General features: G+C 43.7%; 1 protein-coding gene across 1 annotated transcript in view; it reads left to right on the top strand.

Moving 5' to 3' along the window:
* The window catches only part of LRRC1 (leucine rich repeat containing 1), a 125,950-nt gene that overhangs the window by 61,337 nt on the left and 42,210 nt on the right, over positions 1–22,403 (top strand). Inside the window, exons 3-4 of the mRNA XM_068558983.1 lie at positions 10,884–10,962; positions 13,801–13,890. Coding sequence (XP_068415084.1) covers positions 10,884–10,962; positions 13,801–13,890 — 169 coding nt within the window. The remainder of the gene's footprint in view (positions 1–10,883; positions 10,963–13,800; positions 13,891–22,403) is intronic.

Here is a 22,403-nt window from a genome sequence, read left to right as displayed (position 1 = left end):
GGCTGCATCTTATATTCACCTGAGGTAGGGTTTTTTTGTTTGTTTGTTTTTGTTTTTGTTTTTTAAATTTATTTATTTATGGCTGTGTTGGGTCTTCGTTTCTGTGCGAGGGCTTTCTCCAGTTGCGGCAAGCGGGGGCCACTCTTCATCACGATGCGCGGGCCTCTCACTATCGCGGCCTCTCTTATGGCGGAGCACAGGCTCCAGACGCGCTTGCTCAGTAATTGTGGCTCACGGGCCTAGTTGCTCCGCGGCATGTGGGATCTTCCCAGACCAGGGCTCGAACCTGTGTCCCCTGCATTGGCAGGCAGATTCTCAACCACTGTGCCACCAGGGAAGGCCCTGTTGTGTTTTGTTTTTTTTCTAATGCCATATAGTTGATTTACAGTGTTGTGTTAGTTTCTGGTGTACAGCAAAGTGGTTCAGTTATATAAATATATATTCAGTTATAAAAATATATATGTAAATAAATATAAAAAAATATATATTCTTTTTCAGATTCTTTTCCATTATAGGTTATTACAAGGTATTGAATATAGTTCCCTGTGCTATACCGTAGGACCTTGTTGTTTATTTATTTTATATATAGGAGTGTGTATCTATTAATCCCAAGCTCCTAATTTATCCCTCTCCTCACCCCACCCTTTCCCCTTTGCTAACTGTAAGTTTGCTTTCTGTGTCTGTGAGTCTGCTTCTGTTTTGTAAATAAGTTCATCTGTATCATTTTTCTTAGATTCTACATAGAAGTGATATCATATGATATTTGTCTTTCTTCCTGGATCCCACCCAGGCTGACTTACTGGAATCTCGGGCGATGATGGCACCAGGTGATTCTGATGTGCATTCAGGGCTGAGAACCAATTAGGTTAAACGCCTCAGTGTTTCTTGGGGGCTTGAAGACCCTTTTACTCTGCATCTCCAGGAGAGTTGGATTAAAATGCAGATGCCTTCTCCAGACCCTAGACCCTGTGAATCCATTGGCTCGGAGTGGGCCCAGCCCTTTCAGCAAATAAGCACTCCGAGTGATTCTTCTGTTCTGTGAAATTTGGTAATCCCCAGCCTCTGGGCTCCTCAGTGTTTTTTTTGGCCCCGGGTTAGGGATGTGCCCTGGGAGGGGCTGGTGGGAACTCTTGACCGTCAGCGTTCTGGCGAGTTCATCTGGGCCAGGAGGCTTCTCCCTGCACTTGTGGAGAACACATTGTCCCCCCCGGCCCTGCGCCCTGTCCTCTGTTGTCTGTGTTCCACAGAGCGTGGCTTTAGGAGTCTGAATGACTCACCCCAGCCTGTGGTCTGTCAGTTGGCAGACACCGTGTGTGGAGTGGTGGTGTGAGAGGATGTTTATCTCAGCTGACGGTCACAGATGCTAATTGGAAAGGTGAAGTACACTTATAAAGGTGTCACGAGCAGCACGGGGCCAGACCCACAGAATCCACATGCAGGGGGACCCTGACCCCAGGTGCTTATCTGCAGTTCAGGGGAGGGAAAGGGTCTGTGGTCTCAGAAGATGGAGGAGCTTGGGGGAGAGCAGAAGCCTTCATTTCTGGATCACAGCATCCTGGATCCATTGGAAGACCTCATTTCCCTAGAGAATTTTTGTGCATAAATACCAGGAGTTGTGATTTTGTCCATATTAAATGGGAGTAATTAAAATGAGCGGTAATTTTGAGTGACTGTTAAAATAGCTGATGAATACAAATACTGTTTTTTGGTTTCGATATTTAGTTGCTGTTATCTTGAGGTTTAAGTAGACATTTCAAAATCCTATATATTTTATTTTGGGAGGAGGGCAAGTAGAAAGAATGCCAAACTGTCCACATTCCCTCCACCCCCCCTTCTCATTCTGTATGAAACCTAACATTTACTTTTCTGTAATTCTTTCTTTCTGGTGAATTTTTTTTTTTTTTTTTCCAAAACAGGAGATCTTATATCTCGGGGCATATTTGTGTTTATTGAGCCAACTCTGCTGGGGAGGAAAAGCTGAGGCGTAAAGGTTATTTTTGTACTTGTGGCTGGAATTAGGTGAAAACCCTCTGGGCTGGGAAAATTTTTTCCCAGCACAAGTTACCAAGACTCAAAATAAGACTTTGACAAAGGGCCGGTGTCCCACCTTCCCCATGCACCACTCAGAGGCCATGCCAGCCTTTCTGCCCTGCACTGTGTGTTCCCATTTTTCCTTCCAGACGCTGGAAAAGCTGCCGGGGCAGGAATCACGTCTTTTGTCTACAAAGGCCGGCTGCCTCCTGGGCGAGTCCCTGGGTGTTGGAATAATGTGATAAATGAGATGGTGCCTTTGAAAACAAAAAATGTCCACTTCACATTATTATTTTTTTCCCTGCACACCCTGAGGAACAGTTGGGGCAGCAAATGCAGACTGGGATCACGCGTTCATACTGAGCCTTTCTTGACAATCCCAGGTATTTTTAAGCAGGACGGTATCAGGCAGCCGGCAGTCAGCCAGCCCATTTGGCACACAGGGCCCTGTTTTACCTGAGCAGTAAATAGTCCTCAATGAAGCAGCATGATGTACAGAGCGAGCCTGAAGTCACAGCATTCAGTATTTCACCACGGCCCGGCAGCATCTCTTTTCACGCGCTCATTCTGTTCACGGCTGGTTGTTTAGTCCTTGTCGTGTTTGAATCCTGTCTTTGGCCAGGCCTGCATTCATGGTGTTTATACGTGACGGGATCCCCCTCTCCATGCCAGGGTGACCCTCCCGTCTTCCTTGCCCACTGCAGGCTGCATCGCCTCGTGGATGCGGGGTCCATTGTTTGCTGAGGATGTTTCATGTTGGGGGTTTTGTCACTTGCCTCTGCTGTGGGAAGGGGCATCTCCCAGCCTGTGGGCTTCTCCCTCGTCTGCACCCGCGCCTCCAGGTGCCCCTTCCGTCTTTCCCTGTGGATGTGGACAGGGACGGCGTTCTGAAGCCTCCGCCCTCAGCCTCCCCTCGGCCCTGCGTCCCCTCCGTGCTGCCTTCTGAGCAAAGACGGCCATGAGCATCCACGCTCCTTCATCCTACTTCTGTCTGCCTCCCCGCCCACCCCGCAGATGTCCCAGACAAAAAGATCAGACCCAAACTCGCTACAGTGAACTTTCCCCTTGACCTTGGTTTTCTCCTCAAGCCATAAGCCCCTCCCTCCTCTTTCCCCTGAATCGCCAGGCTTTCTGACGGCACACTCCAAAGGCTCCAGGCTCGCAGACTTTCAGATTTAATGGAGCAGCAGGATTTATTTTAGAGGGATTGTGACACAGGATTGCTAAGTCTTTATTTTGATAAGAAGAACTCATTGTCATTGAGTAAAAAGCCAGGAGATTTCGAGGCCCCAGTCAGGCTATAATCTCTGATTAAACAGAGCCCAGAGGACAGTGACCCTTGTAAATACACACATCTGGCTTCATGGTCAGAAAGTCGTGTCACCGTCTCCCCGTTTCCCGATTTTGCTGGCCAGGAGCCCCGTGTCTGAGACTGGAGTCGGGCAGCTGCCGTGTGCCCTCCGCTCCTCTCAGTCCGCAGGAACTGGCGGGCGACCTGGCTTCTCCACCTTTGCGGTTTGATTCCCCTCAAACCACTCTCTCTGTTGGCGCCTCTGGAACGTGGCAGCAGACCCCTAAGGCTCAGCCCACGTCCCCTACCTGCTGGCCGCCCCGTAGACCCACCCTCTCGGGGACCCCTTTGCTCCCTCGACCTCTTGGCTCTGCCTCCAGCTGCCTGTCGGGGGCCCTCACAACAGAGTTCACCCACCCTGTCTCTGGGTGAGATGACTGCCCAGGCCTCTCTCGGAACCGCGGGCCTGTGTTCCCACCTCGTCTGTCTCCCCAGGTGCATTTCCTCCAGCATCTCTTTCTCCAGCACGTTTGGAGCCGATGGAATCTGACTGTCCTCTTCCTCGCCGTGAAGCAGATGGACCCGAATTTCAAAGCTCTGCTCCTCCACACGTGAGCACAGTGACCTTGGGCTGTTCAGTTAATGTTTCCAGGCCTGCTTCTGCATCTGCTTGCGGGGCAACCACCATCCATCCCACTGTTTGTTTTTGGGATTAGGTGATGCATGAAGACCCTCAGAAAGGCGTCTCTTCTTATCTGGGGCCACACAGTCAAGTGGTGTAACAGGGCTCGGAGGAGTTCCTCTTTCAGACCTGTACCTGTCACTTCCTGACCTTGAGTCTGTCCCCTGCTGTCCTCTCAGTGCCTGAGACCTGCTACTTGTGTCCAGGGTGGCGGTGACAACAACTGCCAGGTGACCGATTCCAAAGGGGGCTTCTCTGAGCTCCAGACAGTGGGGAGCAATTTCAAATCTTCCTCTAAAGTAGAGGTATTGTGCTAAAAAGTATAGGTGTACATGTGGTTGAAGGGAGGTGTGTGTGCGCACGTCTCCATGGCGACCAGCACTGGCTGGTGGGCCCTGATGCACATTTATTCCCAGGACAAGTCTCGAGGTGGCTTGTTGAATGTCACCGCAGAGGTCAGGGGAGGTTAGAGTCTAGTACCCGGGTGCCTCTGGGACGGCCAGGTTGCTGTTGGGTCACCTCTGCCCCTGGATCTCTGAGGGCAGTTCAGGGGTGGCTGTCGTTGCCATGGCGCTGTTTGCTTGTGCTGTCTTATTTTTTGTTTGTTTCTGATGTGGTTTAGTATCAGTGATGCGTTGAGGTACTGCCCTCAGCTCCTGATGGCTCGTGCAGCTGCACATTTCTCTGAGATGGGATACTGATAACAAAATGCTCAGGTAAAGACTCAGTTCCCTCTGTGCTGACAGAGGTCTTGAGGACAGTTTCCCCTCTGGTCTGAGTGTGTCGGGGTGAGAGGAGGGGGGGACCATGTGCCCCAGACCCCACACGTTGATAGAAAAAGTGACAAAGCCAGCCTGTGCCCCTCGGGGGGGAACACCTCCCCCCGCCTAGTCCTTTACATTTGTGTACTTTACCACGTTACCCTGTACATCATCTCATCGTACCTCTCAGTAGCCTGGGGTGGTGGACGCGGCAGAGAAGGCCAGCAGCCCTTTGCGAAGAGCAGGGGCGCCCGGCAATGTAGTCATCCCCGTGTGCAGGGCCTGGAGTCTGTCTCCGGACCCCAGGCCCAGCGCAGTTGGTAATTCAGTAGTGTTGCACGCCTGCTGCGGGCCTGCAGACTTTCGTTCTGCTTCGCATTTCATGGTCTCTTGGTGGAGAGAGCCTCGTACTGTAACATCAGACAGTACATCAGACTGCGGACATCAGATAGGTCTTGAACCCAGGAGAAGAGATGCTGTTTATATAGAACCAGAAGAAATGCCAGTGAGTAATTCAGTTATTCAGAAAGAACTTATTCTGCTGCGCACGGGGGCTGCGATCATGGACTGGACAGGCCGTTTGTGCACCGTTCTCTGTGACAGGAAATGCCCTGGAAGGTTCTAAACTCCTTAGAAGGAGTCAGAAGGAAGGTCACACAGTCCAGCCTGTGTCTATCCCAAGGGGGGCCCTGAGATGGTGATAGCTTTTCAGGAAAGAGCGTGGTCCACCTTGAGGCTTCTGGGCATCTGATTCCTTATAGAGGATTTCAGGCTAAGGCTCTGTATTACTTCTGTGAGTTAGGGGGCTGGGGAAGGTGGAACCCCAGCCTGATGTGTTAAAAATGGATGCTGAGAAAATAGCAGGAGGGCCAGGAAGGGCAAGAACTGTCCTTCTAAATCACTTTCTAAATGACAGTATCTGCGGTGAAAAGTGTATTCTCTCTCAGAAGCCCTTGGGCTCATGGTGCCAGGATGGTTGTCTGCTTGGTGGTGGTGAAGATTTTTGGCACTGCAGAGTTTAGGACTGATTATCAGTCGCCTGTATACAGGTGGTAGTAATGGTTGTATTGGTAAACAACAGATTCAGTATTTTTAGTTTTTAAGTACAACCACATCTCACTAACTCAAAGCAGTTCTGATTCAGAAATGATGGTAGTTTAGAGTGGGTCTGAACTGAAGGTTATGTTATGAAAATTGTAGGGAAGAGATTACTTAATTTTACAATCACTTTCAGACATTTCGTAAATATCAAATTTTATGCTTTTATTCTTGGATGTATATAAGACAAAGCCAGTTTAAATACATGAAAAGTATGAGTAAAGATTTTTTTTTTGTTTCACCTTATATAGAAGCTTGAACTAAGCTGAATGTTGGCAGTTATAAGTTTGGGGGTACCTTCTTTAATGAGAGGAAAAACCTCATGAGTTATATCTAATATTTGTATGTAAATAGATGTTCATTCAGGGTTTTATTCCTTCTCAGATAGAAGCAAAAGCCCTCTCAGGCTTCTCATCTCTATTAATAACGCCACTCTTCTTCAAATTATTCAGCATTCATTTGCAGCAACATGGATGGACCTAGAGATTATCATACTAGGGTGCAGTAAGTCAGACAGAGAAAGACAAATATCATATGATATCACTTATACGTGGAATCTAAAATATGACACAAATGAACATATCTATGAAACAGAAACAGAATCACAGACATAGAGAACAGACTGGTGGTTGCCAAGGGGCAGGGGGTTGGGGGAGGGATGGAATGGGAGGCTGGGGTTAGCAGATGTAAGCTTTTATACATAGGATGGATAAACAACAAGGTCCTACTGTAGAGCACAGGGAACTATATTCAATATCCTGTGATAAACCATAATGGAAAAGAATATAAAAAAAGAATATATATATATATGTATAGCTGAGTCACTTTGCTGTACAGCAGTAATTAATACAACATTGTAAGTCAGTTATATTTCAATCAAAAAATTATCTGGCTTTGAATGGAAAATAGTGGTCCTCTCTACTGATCCCCCACCCAGTATAAAAAAGAGGTCCCGTAGAGTGTACCATGTGCTTTTATTTGTGTGACTCTCCTTTATTCTTGTGCAACCCTAAGCTGGAGCTGTGATTATCCCTCTTTCAGAGAAGAGGAAACTCCTCGTCTGGCAAATTAATTGTAAACAGCTCAGCCTGGCATTGGTAACCTTCTGTCAAGAGATCTCTCTGGCCTTCTCTCCAGATACCCCCAAACTGATATCCTGAAGTTCAGGCAAACTGTGCCCAGGGCCTACCCTCTCCCCACTTTGCATCCAGTGTCACATTCCTGCCTGTGCTGCTCCTCTACTCTTATTTATTTGGTTCAAAGCGTTGTGTCCTTCTTTGTTTCATTTTCTCCCTTCTCTGAACTTCTGCAGCACTTAAGGCATGATATACTGGCATTATTTGAAAATATCTGTTGATGACCCATTTTACAGATAAGGAAATTAGGCACAGGTAGGTTAAATAGTTTGTCCGAGGGTGCAGACCTCATAAATGCGGAAAAGGTCGGTGGTCAGCCTTGGCCTCATTGAGAAGTGGCTTTTGTCTATAGTTTTTCATATGTTTAGTCTTAACCCTCACGTTTGTCCAGAGCAAAACACTTAGAAGACAGTTAAAGGGGATTTCAGCTGGGAATAACCTGCAGGCTTTATACTATCTCTTGTAAGAGATCTGGGACCAAGCAGTTTTCTTACTAGTAAAACAGAGAGTAATACCCACCCTACAGGGGATATTTCATGACTCAGATTAGAGAGCAACTGTCTTTGCAGAGATTTAGCAATGTGAGTTTCTCAGTTATTCATTCGGTGCCCATGGGCTGTTTAAGCTTAGTACAGTCACCCCTCGGCCTCCGTGGAGGACAAAATACCAAAATCCGAGGATGCTCAAATCCCTTCTATAAAATGGCATAGTATTTGCATATAACTTTGCGTATCTTCCCATATACTTTAAATCATCTCTGGATTACTTATAATACCTATTACAATGTAAATAGTTGTAAATACAGTTTAAATACTATGTAAATAGCTGCCCGATGAGGCAAATTGAAGTTTTGCTTTCTTTGGACATTTCTGGAATATTTTTTTAATATTTTGATCCGCAGTTGGTTGAATTCCCAGATGTGGAACCTGTAGGCCGACTGTACTATGTCAGCTTTGGGGAAACAGCAACAGACAAGGCCCACATGGTCTTTCTTCCCAGTGAGCCTAGAGTTTAATAAGGGAGATTGACCATCACCAAACAATTATTTAATTAAAACTGTAACAGATTTCAGGAACCTGAGAGCAGGGGGATCCAGCCGAATCTTGGGGCCCAAAGGAGGTGTCCCTGAGGGTGTGATATTTTAGCTAAGTGTTTAAGAAGGAACAGACGTTCCCTTCCTTAGTTTTCTGCTCTGATATTTTTAGTAATTTAAAGCAAACCAGTAAGCAGGACTGTTCTAGCCACACTGTTGCCTTCCTTGTCTAAAGCTCTTATTTTTACAGGCAAATACCTTCTTTTCAGTTAAATTAGCAACATGCATATGGTAGAAAGAAATGGTCTTTGGAGTTGAGACCTATGTTCTGGTTGCTGATCTTGTGTACAAGCAGGTTTGCCTAGGGATGGAATGTCTTCCTACAAGGCAGCTCTGTCTGGACTGGGTCCAGCTGTGTTCTCTGGCAGTTGCTGTTGTTACCCTCAGATACCCTGACTCCAGACCAGCCCCGACCAGAGTTCATGTGTTCCTTGGTAGGCCCATCTTCCTGAGCTTCAGGGATGTTTGTGATGCTCTGAGAAATATTAAAGACTTCTACCAAATTGACGTGCCTTTCCTCTTTCTCTGTTTCCTTGATCTTTTCCTCAGATCAAGCAGAAAGCTGCTGTACAGTGTGTGTGTGGGTGTCAGCTTGATCTTCCCTAGCACTTGTGAGGTGACGGGTGCAGCCCTTGCACCTCTTTTTTCAGCCTTATAAAAACCGCTCACTAGGACCTGAAGTGGTGGCTGAGGAGGGACAGTCAGGAGGGCAGGGCTGACCAGCACCTTTTACCTGGGCAGGCCTCACACCCTGGATAGCCGTGCTGGTCCTGTAATGATGGATGGATGTACCATTGTTCGTTCCTTCTTTTTTTTTTTGGTCTTTTCCTTTTTTTTAAAATTGAAGTCTAGTTGATGTACAATACCGTATAAGTTATAGGTGTACAAATATAGTTATTGACAGTTTTTAAAGCTTATGCTCCACTGATAGTTATTATAAAATATTGGCTATATTCCCTGTGTTGTACAATATATCCTTGTAGCTTATTTTATACCTAATAGTTTGTACCTCCTGCTCCCCTCCCTCTATACTTCCCCCCACCCAACTGGTGACCACTAGCTTGTTCTCTGTATCTGTGAGTCCGCCTCTTTTTTGTTATATTCGCTAGTTTGTTTATTCTTAATGTGGATAAGCCATATATATATATATATATATATATATCGTGTGTGTATATATGTGTGTATGTATGTGTGTATGTGTACATATACACACACATGTATGTACACACATACACGCACACATGTATGTGTACATATGTATGTATTGTGTGTATATATGTATGTATGTGTGTGTGTATGTGTGTGTGCGTGTATATATATATACTGCTATCATATTTATGAAACTAGGATCATGAATAGTATGTATTCTTCACTACCTTATATGACCATGCAAGGCAGAGAATTGTGTGAGGCAAATGTTACCACAAATTTAAATATTTGCAGCTTTTAAATTTGTACTTAGAGCTTTTATGTAGCTTCTGATTATTTTGTGGTGTTGGAACAGGGCATCCATTTTTCCCTTTATTTCTCCCATCTCCTTTTCACCCCCAATTTAGAAATATTAGGTATGTTTTGGCTCTGCTTGCCTTTGTCGAGCTGGTGGAAGAAACGGAATGGGGTCAAGAGAGCCTTTTCTATTTTAGTCCTTCTTAACATTAGTATGTCCAAACTAAATGTATTCTTGAAATTAAATGCTATGAACTAACCTTTTCCAGCCCTGAAAGCTGTAACCTCAGGGTTTAAACCAAGAGAAGGAGGAATTTAAAATAGCATTTTTGGTCATTTCAAGAATCGCAATGTTTAGTGGCAGGTAAACATGGGGAAAAATATTCAGCCTCATTAGTAATCAAAGGAATATAAAAGAAAATGTTGCCAGACTGTTTTACCAATAACATGGGCAGTTTTTCAAATGTAAGAGAGAGAAAGGAAGAAGGGAAAGATGTTGAATCGGGTGGGGGAAGTATAAAGGTGTACCTTGCCCCCTCGAAGGCAACTTAGCAGTATTTGTCAAGTGCTGCAGAGGTGTTAGCGCCTTTGACACAGTGATTACGCTCTGGGAGCTTAGCCTAAGGAAATAACCAGAAATGGACATAAATGTAATTATAACGTTAGGAACTTGGAAACAACCTAAATGTCCAACAACTGGGGATTGGTTACATGAGGTATGAAAATGTGTGCAGTGGGCTTTTCTGCCACTAAGAATGGGAAACTATTTGGAAAAATAATGACAGGGGAAAAAGTTTGCAAAACAACATAAAGTAAAGCATGAACCTAGTATTTTGAAATATGATCTGTTTATACACACACTCTGTATGTGTGTCTGACAATTAAAAACATACATCAGAATAAAATATTTTCTCTGGGTGATGGGAATGTTGGTGGTTTTTTATTCTTCACTGGAGTTTTCTGTATTTTCCAAATTATGCTTATAATCAGAAGAAATTCCATAATTTTAAAATGCATACTTTAGAATACTTTGTACTGATATAACCATATGAAAACATAGGGGAAATAAAGCCTAGAGGGAATTACAACCGAACGCCCTCAGTGACTTTTGGTGAGGTGATGGGACTTGGTGGGGTGGTTGTTTTTTGTGTTTTTCTTGAACGTGCTTCTGTTTAGAATATATCTTATATTAGGAAAGCAAATGTAAAATAAATGTAGAAAAGTACTTTAGGAATCCATGCCATGTTTGAGCAGAGTTAGTACTTTGTAGATATTCCCTTGCTTGAGGATGATGAAAACTGTTAACAGTGGTGGTCAGTGATAGACATTTTCTTTCCTTCTGCAGATATTCCTGAAATTCCAGAGAGCATCTCATTCTGTAAAGCACTACAGATCGCTGACTTCAGCGGAAACCCACTGACTAGGTAACCTTTCTGCTTGCTTTTCTGTCCATAGTACTAAGGGTACCCTTTTTGAACACGGGGACGTCGGGAGCCCCTCCTGTGGCTCCTGGCTCAGTCATGAGCCCACTGACCAGTGGATTCCAGGCGCCTGCGTTGCCAGGGTAACCGAGTTGATGCCCAAACAGCAATGCAGGGACAGCCCTCCAGAGTCCATTCTAGCTGTCTCTCTGGGCCAGGTGGGCCCATTTATAAAATTTCTCAAGACTCTTTAAGCAACCTCGAAGAAAGGAAAGTACTCTTCCTTTCCTTTCCATTCCTTTTTTTTTTTTTTTTTTAAAGTGTCTAGAAAAATTGAGATTGAGCTAAAATTTGGGATTCATCTCATCTGTCTCAAAATTGCTTGGATCTTCTTGGGTATGGAGTGCTGGGGAATGCCCTATTTCGTTTTGTTTTTCCCACATCTGCTTATTTTTAAGAGGTATAAGTATGTCTTAAAAACAATTCTGGTTCTTGTCTTTTGAATTTTAGTTATTATGTTACTAGTAATGTTTATTTTTATGAAAAATAGTACTCTAGTAAGCTCTAGCCTGATAGCTTTCTAACTCACCACCGTTGTCACATCTCGTCCTCTTTCTTAACCATCATCCATACGGTTGTCCCTCTTTCTCAAACCTTTCTGTAGCTCCCCATCCCTGTAAGATCAAGTGGGAGCTCCTGGTGTGCTGTGCAGCCTTCCCCCCGCCCTCTGTCTGACCTTGGCCGGCCTTTCCACCTGCATGGCCCTCAATTGCCTTGTCTGATGTTGCGTCCTCTGTAATAAAGGGCTCCAGGTCTCTGATTTCACTCCCCCTCTGTTTTGACTGTGCCAACCCTTTCGCTCTCCTTTAAGATGCAGCCTGAGCATCACATTTCTTCAGGGGGCCTTTCCTGATGACTCCCCGCGGCCCCTCCTCTGGGCCCCGTAATGCTCTCTGCGTACTTTTCTCATAACACTCGAAACCTACACGTAAATGGTCACTTTGACCAAGGCCCCCCAACGAGATGTATGCCTCTGTCATTTACGGTTCTATCTGCAGCCCTACTGTACTTTCTGGAATGGAGTGAGCCCTCAGTGTTTGTTGAACTGAGCTGAGCTATTTGTGCTCAAGGCAGCTCGTAGGGTTGGGCAGCTGGGAAATATTATGCTGCTCTGGAGTTTTTTTGTTAACTCTTCGGTTGCTTAACCCCCTTGTCTACTTCTTTAGTGTTTTCCCCCTAATGTCTGCTGATATGTGACTTTATCATCATTTCAAAACTCTCTCGACCAGAACACACTGCATCGTATGAGGCCTTACTCAGCTTTCACCCTGGACTCGTTTTTGGCAGGTTTCTTAAAGGAAAGCCGTTTTAATCTGGCAGGTGTGCTCTTCTAAGAATTCAGACGATGTCTGTGAGTTGAAGGGACCTTAAAAATTATTCAGCGTGGCCTAGTGATTTTTTGGCTGAAGAAACTGAGGCTCCAAGAGGTGAAATGACCTTTCAAGATCATGCAGCCTCTGAGCAGCAACTCAGACTAGCTTTCCTCTCTCCCGACCTTAAGTCTGGCCTTCCTCATCGGGTCACATCACTAGTTTGGCTCTTAATGTTAAGAGCCAGTGGAAAAAGCAAATCAGCCATTTAAAGATACAATTTCCTTATATTTACGATCATTTTAGCTAGTTTTAAAATTATATATAGTTTCTGGTAAACACTCAGAACAGTTAAGTTGCATCTTTTGAAATATAAATTTAAAAAATCTTAGCTCTATTACACTATGGAAGAGGTTGCAACTTCGTAAAAACCATTCCTGAGAATGTATTTCATCGATTATGAAAATCCTAGTTAATACTCTCGTCTTTCGGGGCCTGGATTTGGTTTTGAAGTTTGGAATTACCTGTATTAGATGTCAAACAGCATAGGAATTGTTTTTTAAAAAAGGAACCTAGAAAGAGGAAAGAAATGAAAGATTCTAATCTAGAGACTATCACTAAGGCAAGAAGTCCTCACCACCCCCTGCAAAAATATGTTATGTGTTCTTTTCTCCATCTTAGCAGATTTATGTATAAGGACCTTCAGCATTTTAGATGCAATGAGATTTGTTTTTGCTTTCAGTTTGTGTTTTTTTCCTCTCCAAATACTAGTAACCATAGAAATATTGAAAGTAAACTTTCTTTGCAGGTATTTAAATAATACTTTTATTTTGAATCCTCCCTCTTCAGTCGTCTAAGGGAAGTATACAGAATTTCTCTTTGTGTAGAACATTGTGAAACATATAATCATCTCACATGATTGGCATATTAAATCAAATCAAAAGAAAAATATTAAGAAAGTAGCAACTGGCTGTCAGCTGATCAATTGTAAGTAATCCGTAGCTTTGCTCTGGGTATTATAAGCTACAGGAAAAAAAAAAAAAATCAAGCAACTGTCTTGTGTTTTATTATAATATTGTGGACTAAAATTTCTATTTTCTGTTAATAAAGTATTTTCACTCTTAGGCACTTTCAGCTGCAGGAACTATTTATCATTTTCTTTCATAGCCATACACTCAGTAGGCTCACAACATTGTTTCTCCTTTATTCTTACAGCTTGAATATCTTTCCTCTCTAATTATTTCTGGATCGCCCTGTCAACAAGTATTTATCATACCCCTGTACTGCTAGGTAGACCAAGTCCTTACTTTTTTTCCTTATAAATAGAAAGACAAGACAAATGTGCCATATATAATGTAATTTTAGGAGGTTATTTCAGTCAGCGTACAGAAGAATTCTTTATATTTATGTTAGTATACACCATATATGCACTTCTCTTTTTCAACTATAACAACATTTTTTTTTGTTTTAGATTGCCAGAAAGCTTTCCCGAATTGCAGAATTTGACATGTCTTTCTGTAAATGACATCTCACTGCAGTCTCTGCCTGAAAATATTGGCAAGTAAGTTTTTATGTGACGTTTGCGTATACAGGGTGAAAGAGCGTTTATATCATCAACTCCACTTCCTTCGCTTTTACAGGTCTTGTTTTTCTACTCAGAAAGCCGTTCAGCCAGTCTTCAATATCTCCCTCAAGAAAGATCATAGCCAGCCTCTGCGTTTGTGCATCCAGTTGCCCCTAAATTTTAATGCTGCTGCTTGTTACTAGTGAAAAACCTAATTTGTTTTGAAGTTTTCTCTAAACCGATGGATTCCAGAGTAGTTAATTGAAGCGAAGTAGCATGTGTCATATAGGTGGTTATCAAATACTGTTAGAAACGACTACTCCTAGTAATTTCATTGAAAACATAGGGCATGTGCCTAAACAGCAGCTCTGTCTGACAGCGTTTGTGTGCCGTGGACCTGGGAACAGGGAGTTAGGGCGGTGTGTCTGGAGAGCAGGCGTGGTGTGTATGTGTGTGGGGGGGGTGGGCTGGGGAGAGGGGTGGGATGGGACGGGCACGTGTCCACGATGCTGGCTCGGAGGTCGGGGAGGACAGCCATGGCAAGAAATAAAATCCTGTGGAGAAACTGTACGCTGGTGAATCAGTGTTCTTTTGCACATTCCCACAGATGAACTGATTGATGGAATTATCTTAGTAGGTCTTCTCGTCTTCTCCATCCCTTCAGGACAGACATTGGCTTAAAGCTGCCTGGTGGCTCATGCTTGACCACTTAAAAGCCCACTGTGGCCAGCCGACACTGGTGGACCGGTGTGTCCTACTGTCATAAAGGATTTCCCTCGGCCTTACCCATCCTGCCTAAGTTCTAAGATAAAACAGAAGCTCGCCTTTTGGGGAACTGCAGTGTATCTGGGTCTGTTCTGCAAAGGTTCTCTTGCCAGACATCTGAAGCCCCCTGCGTCCCCTCCTTGCAGGAGGAGGACGGCTGGCTGCCCTGTTTCCGCCTGCAGGTCTGTGTTCCTCTGAGGTTCACGCTGATGCTTGGACACTGGGCCAGCACACGTGCTGATTAAGAACTGCGCCCCTTAGCTCTCGGGAGGGGACAGAGACAAGAGGGTCCCTGAGTTCATGGTACCCGTTGTGGAGGAAATTAACAGTGTTTTGCCATGGATTTCATGCACTGCACTCTTGCTGTGTCAAGTTTCATATATTTCTAATTAATATAATAGCCACTGAAATACTGCTGCTGCCCTCCTCCTGCCCCTCGGGGTCTCTGGAATCTAATTCCCTAGAGACCCTCCTCCACTCTCCCTGGCCTCCCACTGGCCTGATGGCTGCCCCTTCCATCCCCTCATTCATGTCTTTTTAAACATGTTTCATGCTTTGAGAGAAAATATGTTCTTATTAAACCAGGGTTCCCTCTCACTCCCTACTGAATTGTTTTTATGGAAAATGTTACTTAACAATCCTTTCAGGATAATTTACAATAGTCTTTATGCCACTTTTCTGTTAATATCTATGCTTGTTTTTGTCAACGTTCAGCATTTCTTGTGTATCTGCTTTTTTGATCAGTAATAAGGGCAGTTTTTTGTTTTGTTCCAAGTTTAGATTTAATCAGCTTGTGCTATTATTACAGCCTCATATATACCGCTTGTTTCCAAAATAAAATGCCACTTTGAACTTGAACCCTGTGGAGAATAATCACCCAGAAAGTAAGAATATTGGGCGGATGAGTGAATCAACTGATTTTTATTAGGTCAGCTGGGGAAAATTAATGGGAAACGGGAAGTTTCCTATTCCTGGTTTTGTTACCGTAGCAAGAGACTCCATGGTTTCTTCCTGTTGGACTTAGGATTTATGTGTCCGTTCTCACTTAGTAGAAAGAAATGGAGAGCAGAATCCTCCCTGGGGAAGACTGGACCCCTTGGTGCCCTGGACGGTGCTGAAAAGGCACTTGAAACGGCTGAGTCGGTGACTGTCCAGGAGATCTCCTGTTTGCATAAGCATAATGTTCTTTAAACAAATTGTTATTTGACACTTACCAACTTTCCTCTTGGGAGGGACTCTTCAGTTTCCCGAAGATTCCCACATGGTTGCTCTGGAGCATTTAACCAAATATTTAGTAACCAGAATACTTCTCAGAGACAGTATGGTATTGTAAACAAGGCACAAAGATCGGGTATTACAAAAAATACGAAAGTGACATCGAATGGCCACTTGCATGACGGATACTCACTGTTGTCTCTGTGGATTCTGAAGTGGAGGTTTGGGCATAAATTAACCCTGCCTGTTTGGTCAGATGGGACAGCCACCTCAGCGTTGGCCTTTTGAGCCTCAGTTGACGATTCGGCACCTGGCACGGCACGTGGCCTTAACTGGGAGAGCTGTGGGTTTCTCCAGGATCGGGTGGGCGTGTCCCGCCTGGAGGAGAGAGCACAGCCTTTAGGACAGGCAGCCTTGCAGGGCCTCGGAGCTGAGAGCACACTGTCCCATCCCGTGTGATTTGCTGACGGCAGTTTGAAGAGCGTTCGGGCGTTGATGGCAGAGTTGGAGCTGGGGTCCGGCTCTCCTGGCCCCAGGCCTACTTTTCCCCCACTCCACCCCCATCACCGTCGGACAGCCGCCTCCCGCGGCCCTGAGGGGCTCAGCGACTTTCTCCTCATTCCCCTAGCGACACCTAACAGTCCATTTTTTAAGTAGTCAGGTCCAAACAACTCAATAAGCATTTTTGTCCTAACAACCTAGCAGCTGTTCGAAAAAGTAGCAGTATACATTGAAAGACTGAATATTTGTATTTCATTCTTAAACATCCCCAAGTCTGTGCTGTGGGAGGTGGGTACCCGATGGGCACCTGCCCAGCTTCTCAAAATACCACGGCATTTCCTTTTCCACGTCCTCGGCGTTCGTCACCGCTTTGCAGAGATGCACTGTCCTCGACAGGCGTGCAGAGCTGTCCAGTACTGGAGCGGAGCCGCCTGAGCTGCCATTTCACGTGGTGGCGTTTGGCTGTGTGTCTCCCTAATGCAGGACGTTCTGCGGGGCTCCCGTGAGTTTGCCTCAGTGCACAGTAGCTTGCCGCCGTCGGAATTGCTGAGTGCACTGTTTGGGTGCTTGGGAGTCTGCAGCATCAGCTGTTGGTGACGAGCAGCAGCCAGCATCGCCCAGGTGGTTCATGTCCTACAGGGCGCGACTACACGCCAGGTAACCATCAGTGCAGTTACCTCGATAAAGCAAGTCTCTCAAGTAGTAGAATCTTTATAATACTTGTGGTGAGATGAGAAATGATCAGGAAAATCTTCTGAACCACAGAGAGTTATACGGGCTACTTCGTGCAAAAGCACACATTTTTCTTTCACTAGAATAAAAGTGTCTCAAATTTGCTGACTCTTTTCTGTGATGGCCCGTGAGTACATTACTTGGTCCTTCAGAGGAAAGGTGATACCTAACAAAGAGCGGGAAACGAACTCACCTTCAATGGGTGTTTTAAAACCCCTTTGTTAAGATAGAAAAGTACACGTTCTTATTAGTCTTTACGAGCAAGTGTTTGATGTTGGGGAAGATGGGAATTTATCAGCTGAATTTCAGCAAAGACCTTTCCATAATCAGAAGAAATTTTAAAAAATTTGTCATAGGGTGATTTAATAAGTGCAGCTGATGACACAGCCCTTGGATCAGTGTAACTTTGTGAGGTGTCTTTTTCACCTGTTACAGCCATTAAACAAGTATCAAAACAAATCATTTAGAATCAGTTTTGTTCCCAAATGTAAAACAAAAGATTTACTACATAATACAGTATTTTCAGTCTCATTGCTTTCACTAATGAGAGCCAGAAAGATTTTTGTATCTTTAGTAAAATATTTAAAAATATTTTTTCTTTTGTTTTATCTTCTACTTAAAATTTTTTGTTTTTATATATTTTATAATGTGTACAATATAATGGCGCATAGTGCATCTATATATATTTTTAAAATAAATAGAAGGATTATGAAGGTTTACTCTTAAACGTGTGGGGACCACCACTCTAGAGCAGACTTTTGGGGAGTCCCTTAAGCCAGAGACCAGTGGTTCTCAAACTCTGCCTTGTTGGGCCCCCAGGTGTTCCCGGGAAGTCTCTGCCGGGAGTTGTGGAGAGTGTGGACCAGTGCCCTGGTGGGTGGTCTCTGCTGGTCCCTGTTTGCACTAGCGCAGCTCTGCTATTAGCTTTAAAGTTTTTTTTTTTTTTGTATTGGCGTTACATATAATATTTTCATTTAAAAAGTCTGCTGTATGTGTGTTTCACTCGAAGTTTGGAGACCCCTGTTTCAGATGCTTGGTGGTGCTTGATTATTATAGCAGCATGCACCGGGGAGTTTCCCCTGGGTTATAGATCCCGCTGAGCTCTGCTCAAACCAAGCAGAGAGCTTCAAAGCCTTTTATGAAAGTGAACTTCAAAGTTCTTTACCTGCCTCCTCTCTTTCCAAACTGGCTGAGGTTTTCCCCCACCTAATGGTTGAAATTCTGCCTCTTTCATGAAACCTTCTCCAGTGATTGGAAGAGGTGAAATAGATCCCAGACTCAGATTCCCTGACCGCCCCTCCCCCGCCCCCATCGCGCACACAATCAGCCCTTGAGTGCTTTGTCTGCACACAGAAGGCTAGTTCAGTGTTTGTGTGTGTGTGTGTGTGTGTGTGTGTGTGTGTGTGTCTGTTAGCGTGTGCACCCAGGCCGCCTTGTCTCCTGTAGCCATGGGGCTCTGGGTCTGAGACCCTCTTTGTGTCTCTACTGACCCTGCCGTGGCTCTGACACACTGAACAAGTTCGTGGGACGAGGTGCACAGTGTTACCTCCTGCATGCTGCTGGTTTCCAAGCTGACATCATAGATGATCCAGTTAGGTTCTAGAAGCTTTGTGCTGGGACCTCGTTAGCCTGTTCCTCCACGGTCACTTTTTGGGCTAAATGCTATATAGTTTCTGTAAAAGGTTGACATAAAGAAACAACTATGAAAAGAACCTGCTTCCATTGCCCTGAAATCTTCTACTGAAGAATAATTATTATCCATCAGTATTGCTTAATTTCCCCCATATAAGGAGCCACTAGGGAGAGATTTTTAAAATATTTATTTTTAGGGGGAAAAATGCCTCACCGGGAGAACTGTAAGCGTCTTCCTTTTAATAACAGTTCTGACATTTATCACATTTCCCTTTCTGCTTTTGTTGCCAGAAAGCTCAGAGCTGGTTCCCACGATCAGCGGGAGCAGCTGTGTTAGTTTCCATGGGATGAAGGGACCCGGAGACCTGGGGGCAGAGGTGCTGCGTAGCATGCACAGTGGGGGGGGGGGGGCGGGCGGGGTGGTGCTCTGATGGGCACACCTGTCCTGTTACAGCACCCTACTCACAGGTTAGCATGAACCATCCCTAGCTTCATTAGCTTTGTCTGTAAAATGGGGTAAGTAATCTGCCCGTGTGTGTGTGTGTCGCTGGTGGGTGGTAGAGTGGGGGGTTTGAACTTGATTTCTCCCTGCAAGAAGCTGCATTTCCTTTGCTGCAGGTGCCCCACTGAGCACACTAATTTCCTCCTCCCTTCCCCGGCCCTCATTTATGAAACTTTTTGCATATTTGCACTTTTTAAAGACCTCTTTAAATCCCTCTTAGAAAAAGTTGGGGTAAAGTTAAATAAAGGACTTTATCATCGAAGGTGCCACTTAGCACAGAAGGGCAGCGGTGGAGGAGGAGGGAGACCTTCATAGGACCTTTGAGAGTAGAGTTCCAAGTCCGGGATGGGCTTTAAGAAAACTGTCCGAATAGAACGGATTTTTCAGATAGGCCCTTGAAAACAGTGCCAAGTGCCAATGACTTTTTACTATCGCTAAACACACCTGGAAGATTCTACTGGTCAAGCCCAAAAGGATAATTTTGCTTTAAAGAGTTTTCAAACGTTGGTATGAAGTGTGAATGAATTTTTCTCTCAAAAGAGCTTGTTGATAGTGAAAATATTTTTCTTGAGACCAGTTGTATCAATTTCTACTCAAGTAAATCACAAACTGCATTTTTTTGCTTATCAAAAGAGGTAGCCTGCAGACAGACATGATCTTGTATATAGAGAATCCTAAGGAATCCACAGGAAACTATTAGAGCTAATAAATGAATTCAGCAAGGTTATAGGATACAAGATGAATGTACAAAAATCAGTTGTATTTCTATATAATAGCATTGAACAATCCAGAATGAAATTAAGAAAACAATGCCACTTATAAAGAACCAAAATGAATAGAATACTTAGGAATAAATTTAACAGAAGAAATGTAAGACATGTGCACTGCAAACTACAAAACATTGTTCAAACAAGTTAAAAATGACCTAAATAAATGGGAAGACACCCTGTGTTTATGGATTAGAAGACTTAATATTGTTAAGATAACAGTACTCCCCAAATTGATCTACAGATCAACTCAATCCCCATCAAAATTCTAGCTGGCTTTTCTGTAGGAATTGATGAGTTGATCCTAAAATTCATACGGAAATATGAGAGACTCAGGATAGCCAAAGCAGTCTTAAAGAAGAAGAGTGAAGTTGGAGGAGTCATGCTTCCAGATTTCAAAACTTAACTGCAAAGCTACAGCAATCAAGACTATGTGGTACTGGCATAAGAATAGACATACAGATCAATGGAATAGAACTGGAAATTCAGAAATAAACCCTTGCATTTATGGTTAACCAATTTTGACAAGAGTGCCAAAACAATTCAATGAGGACAAATAGTCTTTTCAACACATGTTCTTGGGACAACTAAATATCCATCCACGTGCAAAAGAATGAAGTCACACCCCTACCTCACACCACATACAAAAATTAACTCTAAATAGAGCAGAGACCTAAATGTAAGAGTTAAAACTTTGATAGGAAAACACAGGGGTAAATCTTTGTGACATTGGATTAGTCAGTGGTTTCTTAGATATGACATGAAAAGTCTGAACAACAAAAGAAAACATGGGTAAATTGGATTTCATCAAAATCAAAGACTTTCGTGCATCAAAGGGTACTACCAACAAAGTGAAAAGACAACTTACAAGTGAGAGAAAATATTTGCAAATCATATATCTAGAATACATAAAGAACTCTTACCACTCAACACTAAAAAGACAAATAACCCAATTAAAAAGAGGCAAATAATTTGAATAATTTGTCCAAAGAAGATATACAGATGGCCAATAAGCACATGTAAAGATGCTCAACATCATTAGTCATCAGATAGATGCAAATCAAAACCACAATGATATACCACTTCACACCCATTAGATGACTGTCATCAAAAAGATGAATGAATGTTGGTGGAAATATTGAAACCCCCATACATTATTGGTGGGAATTTAAAACGATGCAGCCTTGGGAATGTAAATTGGTGGAGCCACTATGGAAAACAGTATGGAGGCTCCTTAAAAAACAAAAAAAGGGTTACTGTATGATCCAGCAGTCCCACTCCTGGGTATGAATCTGGAGAAAACTCTTAATTTGAAAAGATACATGCACCCCAGTGTTCATAGCAGCACTATTTAATACAATAGCCAAGACATGGAAGTAACCTAAGTGTCCATTGACAGATAAATGGATAAAGAAGATGAGGTATATATGTATACAATGGGATATTACTCAGCCGTAAAAAAGAATGAAATAATGCCATTTATAGCAACATGGATGGACCTAGAGATTATCAAAGTGAAGTAAGTCAGACAGGGAAAGACAAATATCATATGATATCACTTTTATGTGGAATCTAAAAAACAATGCGAATGAACTTATTTACAAAACAGAAACACTCTTGCAGGCATAGAAAACAAACTCATGGTTACCAAAGGGGAAAGGTGGTGAGGGATAAATTAGGGGATTGGGATTAACAGATACACACTACTATATATAAAATAGATAAACAACAAGGACCTACTGTATAGCCCAGGGAACTATATTCAATATCTTGTAATAACCTATAATGGAAAAGAATCTGAAAAAAATGTATATATATATATATAACTGAATCATTTTGCTCTACACCTGAAATGAACACAACATTGTAAATCAACTATACTTCAATAAAAAAGATGCAGCCCCTCATTTGAGGGAGCAGGTCCTTCCTCAAAAAGGTCAACATAGTTACTATATGACCCAGCAGTTCCACTCCTTGTTATGTTTACCCAAGAGAATTGAAAACATATGTCTAGGGACTTCCCTGGTGGTGCAGTGGTTAAGAATCTGCCTGCCCATGCAGGGGACACGGGTTTGAGCCCTGGTCCAGGAAGATCCCACATGCCACGGAGCAGCTAAGCCCGTGTGCCACAACTACTGAGCCTGCGTGCCACAACGACTGGAGCCCATGTGCCACAAGTACTGAAACCCGCACGCCTAGAGCCCGTGATCCACAACAAGAGAAGCTACCGCATTGAGAAGCCCGCGCACCGCAACAAAGAGTAGCCCCCGCTCGACGCAACTAGAGAAAACCCGAGTGCAGCAACAAAGACCCAGTGCAGCCAAAAATAAATAAATAAATAAATAAATTTATATTAAAAAAAAGAAAACGTACGTCTATAAAAAAATGTGTGCACG

Source organism: Eschrichtius robustus, chromosome 12 (genome assembly GCF_028021215.1).
Source record: "Eschrichtius robustus isolate mEscRob2 chromosome 12, mEscRob2.pri, whole genome shotgun sequence".
In the NCBI taxonomy this organism is placed as follows: domain Eukaryota; kingdom Metazoa; phylum Chordata; class Mammalia; order Artiodactyla; family Eschrichtiidae; genus Eschrichtius; species Eschrichtius robustus.
This window is presented reverse-complemented; position numbering and strand designations above follow the sequence as displayed.